This window comes from Phoca vitulina, unplaced genomic scaffold (genome assembly GCF_004348235.1).
Source record: "Phoca vitulina isolate PV1807 unplaced genomic scaffold, GSC_HSeal_1.0 scaffold13, whole genome shotgun sequence".
Taxonomy (NCBI): Eukaryota; Metazoa; Chordata; class Mammalia; order Carnivora; family Phocidae; genus Phoca; species Phoca vitulina.
The window spans coordinates 467,550-472,751 of record NW_022589716.1 but is presented as its reverse complement, the minus strand read 5'-3'; the positions used below and the strand labels follow the sequence as shown (position 1 = coordinate 472,751).

At 39.7% G+C, this 5,202-nt stretch overlaps 1 protein-coding gene across 1 annotated transcript; it reads right to left on the bottom strand.

The window, feature by feature from the left end:
* Positions 1 to 933, bottom strand: LOC116637023 (olfactory receptor-like protein OLF4). Its single transcript, XM_032412208.1, has one exon. It carries the CDS (start codon positions 931 to 933, stop codon positions 1 to 3), a length of 933 nt encoding a protein of 310 aa, XP_032268099.1.
* Positions 934 to 5,202: the final 4,269 nt, after the last annotated feature.

Below are 5,202 nucleotides of genomic sequence, written 5' to 3'. Positions count from 1 at the left end.
TTAAATTACTGGAATCCCAACAATTCTTTTCACAGCCCTCTTTATGTCTTTGTTCCTCAGACTGTAGATGAAGGGGTTCAGCATGGGTGTGACCACGGTGTACATCACCGAGGCTACTGCATTTGAGTGGGAGCTCTGGGGAGCAGCAGAGCTAAGGTACACTCCTAAGCCTGTACAATAAAATAAGGAGACAACGGAGAGGTGAGATGCACAGGTGGAAAAAGCTTTATACTTGCCCTGAATTGACGATATTTGACATATGGAGGAAATAATCTTAGAGTAAGAGTAAAGGATCCCAGGCAGGGGAGCAAGACCCAGCAGCACAGTTGCAAAATACATCACCATGTTGTTAAGAAACATGTCAGAACAGGCATGCCCGACTACCTGATTGAATTCACAGAAAAAGTGGGGAATTTCCACCTGTGTACAGAAGGACAGTCGCAACACCATTAAGCTCTGTAACAAGGAATTCAGAACACTGATGACCCAGGACACCAGAACCAGCAGTCCACAAAGCCAGGGGTTCATGATGACTGTGTATTGCAGGGGGTGACAGATGGCCACGAAGCGGTCATAAGCCATCACAGTCAAGAGAAAATCATCCCAGCCTGCAAAGAGTAGGACAAAGTATATCTGTGAGATGCAGCCCGCATAGGTTATGACTTTGCTCTGAGTCTGGACGTTCCACAGCATCTTGGGGATGGTGGTGGAGGTGAAGCAGATGTCTACAAAGGACAGGTTGGCAAGGAAGAAGTACATGGGGGTGTGGAGGTGGGAGTCAGAGCTGATGGCCAGGATGATGAGCAGATTTCCACACACAGTGATCAGGTACATGGAGAGGAAGAGCCCAAATATGAGGGGCTGTAGTTCTGGTTCCTCTGATAATCCCAGAAGAAGAAACTCTGAAATTTGTGTATCATTGTCTGATTCCATGTGGTGGTGGAGACTATAAGGGAAGAAAAAAAGAAGATAATAATTTTCAAGCAAATGGGCTTCATTTATGTACTTATTATTCATTTTTTTATTTTTTAAGTTTTTATTTAAATTCCAGTTGTTAACCTCCAGTGTAATATTCATTTCACGTGTACAGTATGGTGATCATCACATGTCCCCTCCTTAATCCCCATCACCTATTTCCTCCATCCCCCCACCACATCCCCTCTGGTAACCATCAGTGTGTTGTCTGTAGTTAAGAGTCTATTTCTTGGTTTGTCTCTCTCTGTTTGTTTTTTTTTTTTCCCCTTTGCTCATTTGTTTTATTCCTTAAATTCCACATATGAGTGAAATCATATAGTATTTGTCTTTCTCTGACTTATTTCGCTTAGCATAATACTCTCTAGTTCCACTGTGTCATTGCAAATGGCAAGATTTCATTTTGTTTTATGAATGAGAAATACTCTATTGTACATATATATACCACATCTTCTTTATTCATTCACCTATTGATGGACACTTAAGCTGTTTCCATAGTTTGGTTATTGTAGATAATGCTGCTAAACACATTAGGGTGCATATATCTCTTTGAATTAATATTTCTGTATTCGTTTGTTAAATATCTAGTAGTGCAATTGCTGGGTCATAGATCGGTTCTATCTTTAACTTAAAAAAAAGATTTTATTTATTTGTTTGAGAGAGAGAGAGCGAGCTCACACACAAGGAGGGGGAGGGGTAGAGGGAGAGTGAGTAGCAGGATCCCCGCTGGGCAGGGAGCCTGATGTGATACTGGATCCCAGGACCCTGAGCCAAAGGCAGATGCTTAACTGACTGAGCCACCCAGGCATCCCTATTTTTTAACTTTATGAGGAACCTCTATACTGTTTTGCAAAGTGGTTCCACCAGTTTGCATTCCCCCTGAGTAAGGAAAGGGTTAAGGTATAGGCAGGGAGAGGTAGGAGGCCCTTGAATGCTCTGACTAGGCTCCTGCAGGGCTACTTAACCAGGCTCACAGAAATCCCAGATGCAGAGAAATGTTATAGACAAGATATTAACCAGAGAGAAGGGAAGTAAGGAATCCACCTTGTTTGTCCCAAATATAGATGAGATATTCACATGATAGTTACAAATTCACTTTGTTTGTCTTAAATCTTATAGATGAGATATTTACCAAGTTCCCTGGTCAATTTTCTATAAAAGACTGACCATAAAAGCCTTTAGTGTCAACCCATTCCAGACCCCTCTCACTCTAGAGAGCTTTTTTCCCCTTTCCTTTCTGTTCTTACTTCCCTTAATAAACTTCCACTTTACTTCGTATTTTTGTGTCCATGAGATTCATTCTTTGACTCCATGAGACAAGAACCCTGCAACCTTGTAACAACACTGTCAGGGCAAAGGGTTCCCCTTTCTCCACATCCTTATCAACTGTTGTTTCTTGTGTTGTTGATTTTAGCCATTCTGACAGCTGTGAGGTGATACAGCATTGCAGTTTTGATTTGGAGCAAATGGGCACTATTAACAGAGTGATATTCTACAATTCATATTTTGCTATCAAGAAAAAGAAAGAAATATATACTTTTTGTATAGATCTGATCCCACTTAAGGGAAATTACCTGATATCTCTGATTAGGAATTCCTGTCCATTCAGCCTTTTCCCTAAGAAGGCATGTATTACAGTTTTAATGAGAAATGCCTTCCTGCCTTTGAAGAATATATGATGAGAACTGACATTTTCTAGACAAAGAGCATAAGGTGCTGAGAGAGAAACATCCATACATCCTTTGGGTAAATACCCAGTAGTGCAATTGCTGGATTGTATGGTAGCTCTATTTTCAACTTTTTGAAGAACCTCCATACTGTTTTCCAGAGTGGCTGTATCAGTTTTCATTCCCACCAACAATGCAAGATGGTTCCCCTTCCTCTGCATCCTTGACAACACCTGTTGCTTCCTAGTTGTTAATTTTAGCCATTCTAACTGGTGTGAGGTGATATCTCATTGTGGCTTTGATGTGTATTTCCTTGATGATGAATGATGTTGCATATCTTTTCTTGTGTCTGTGAGCCATCTGTATGTCTTCTTTGGAAAATATCTATTCATGTCTTCTGCCTTTTTCATAAATGGATTATTTGTTTTTAGGTGTTGAGTTTGATAAGTTCTTTATATATTTTGGATACGAACCCTTTACCAGATATATGACAGGCAAATATATTCCACATTCTGTAGTTTGCACTGCTACGTATTAACTCAAAGGAAACAAAAATAGTAGCTTGAAGGAGTACATGCACCCTGATGATAATAGCAGCATTTTCAACATAGTCAACTATGGAGAGAGCCCAAATGTCCATCGACTGTTGAATGGATGAAGAAGATGTGGCATATACATATACAATGGAATATCACTCCACCATCAAATGTATGAAATCTTGCATTTGCAATGATGTGGATGGAGCTAGAGTGTACTATGCTAAGTGAAATAAGTCAGTCCAAGAAAGCCAAATACCATATGATCAAATACCATATGATTTCATTCATATATATAAGAAACATGTGGAATATAAGAAACAAAAAAGTGAACATAGTGAGGGAAAAAAGAGAGGCAAACCAGGAAACAGACTCTTAAGTATAGAGAACATACTCAAGGTTGCTGGAGGGGAGGTTGGTGGGCGATGAGTGAAATTGATGATGGGGATTAAGGAGGGCTCTTGAGATGAGCATCCGCTGTTGTATGGAAGTGCTGAATCACTAAATTATACACCTAAAACTAATACTACACTTTGTTAACTAACTAGTATTTAAATAAAAACTTAGAGAAAAAAAGTCCTTACAATCCAATGATGGAGAAGGAATATATATATAAGATTAAAAAATCATATACCATGTCAGATGGTGACAGGTGCTATGAAGGAAAAAAAGTCATTGTAAAAAGGAATGGATGAGAAGGGTGCTTAGTTTTAAAGGAGTTCAGGAAGACCTGCAAAAAAGATCACATTTTAATAGAGGCTTCAACAAAAGACTAAGCAGGAGGCAGGAGGATATCTGGGGTAGGTGTGTGCCCAGCAGGGAAAACAGAGCAAAGCCCCTGCAGAAGGCACTTACCTCAGATATGCAAATCTCAGTATGAAGTCAGTTTGGTAAGGGAATGAGCAAGAGGGAGAGAGATGAGAGGTGGTGGCAAAGAGTGGTGAAGAAGGAGTTGGCTTTCGTACCACTGATGGAATTTCAAGACACGGGGAGTCTTCCTTCACATGGTGTTCTTTATATTCTATTGATTTTTTTCCAAAGTATTCTTTAAATAGAGATAGATCCCTTCCTTATTTCCGTCTGTTGCTTAACATTTTGGCATTTAAGGGTTCCATATTGGAACATATGAACTTGGGTACCTTTTCTCTGAGGACCGCTCATGCAGCCACACACACGTACATGCACACACACACGTGCACACTCGCACCAGCACACACATAACCACACACACACTGCACTCTGGCCTCCTGGCACTGTGTTACTATCATGCTTTCCTCACCCCCAGCCACAATAATGTTGAAATAAATGGTACAAGGCAAGCTGTCAACATCAGATTACCTTTTCCCTGACGAATGTGTAAATAGTACTTAAATTCTAGTTTGTAAGCCCCCCACGGACATGGAAACATGGGCTCCATTTTCATACGATCACCTTGTGTCCTGTATTTAAAGAAACATAAAAAAGCAGTTCCAAAAGCACAGAGAGGAAAGAAATGGACGCGAAGGGTAAAAATGATCTAATAAGCTCAGGGGGTCCCTGAGAGACTGATGAGCAGAAAGCTTCCCTGGTTCTGGCAGCATTCCAGCCCCAGTCCACATCCCCTTGCTGCCCAGAATAATTAACAAAGCAGGCAAAAATAATGTATCTAAACAAGAAAGGAGTGGTATTTTTATGATGTCAAGACATTTTACTGATTGAATATCCCTCTAGAAAAAAGTGCAAAGGGAATAAACCTGCAAATTACAACAGAAAATATACAATGTAGGATAATAGAAGGGGATTTTTAAAGATGAAATAATAAAAGACTTTTCTGAATGCTTTAAAGCACTGGGTATTATACGAAAACAATGAATTGTGGATCACTACATCAAAAACTAATGATGTATTGTATGGTGACTAACATAACATAATAAAATAAAATTAAAAAAAATAAATGCAAAACTTTTGGAATCAGAAAATCAGGTTTTGAATGTCAGATCTGCCACATATATGCCGTTTGAACTTGGGAGAGATGAATATCCTTACTC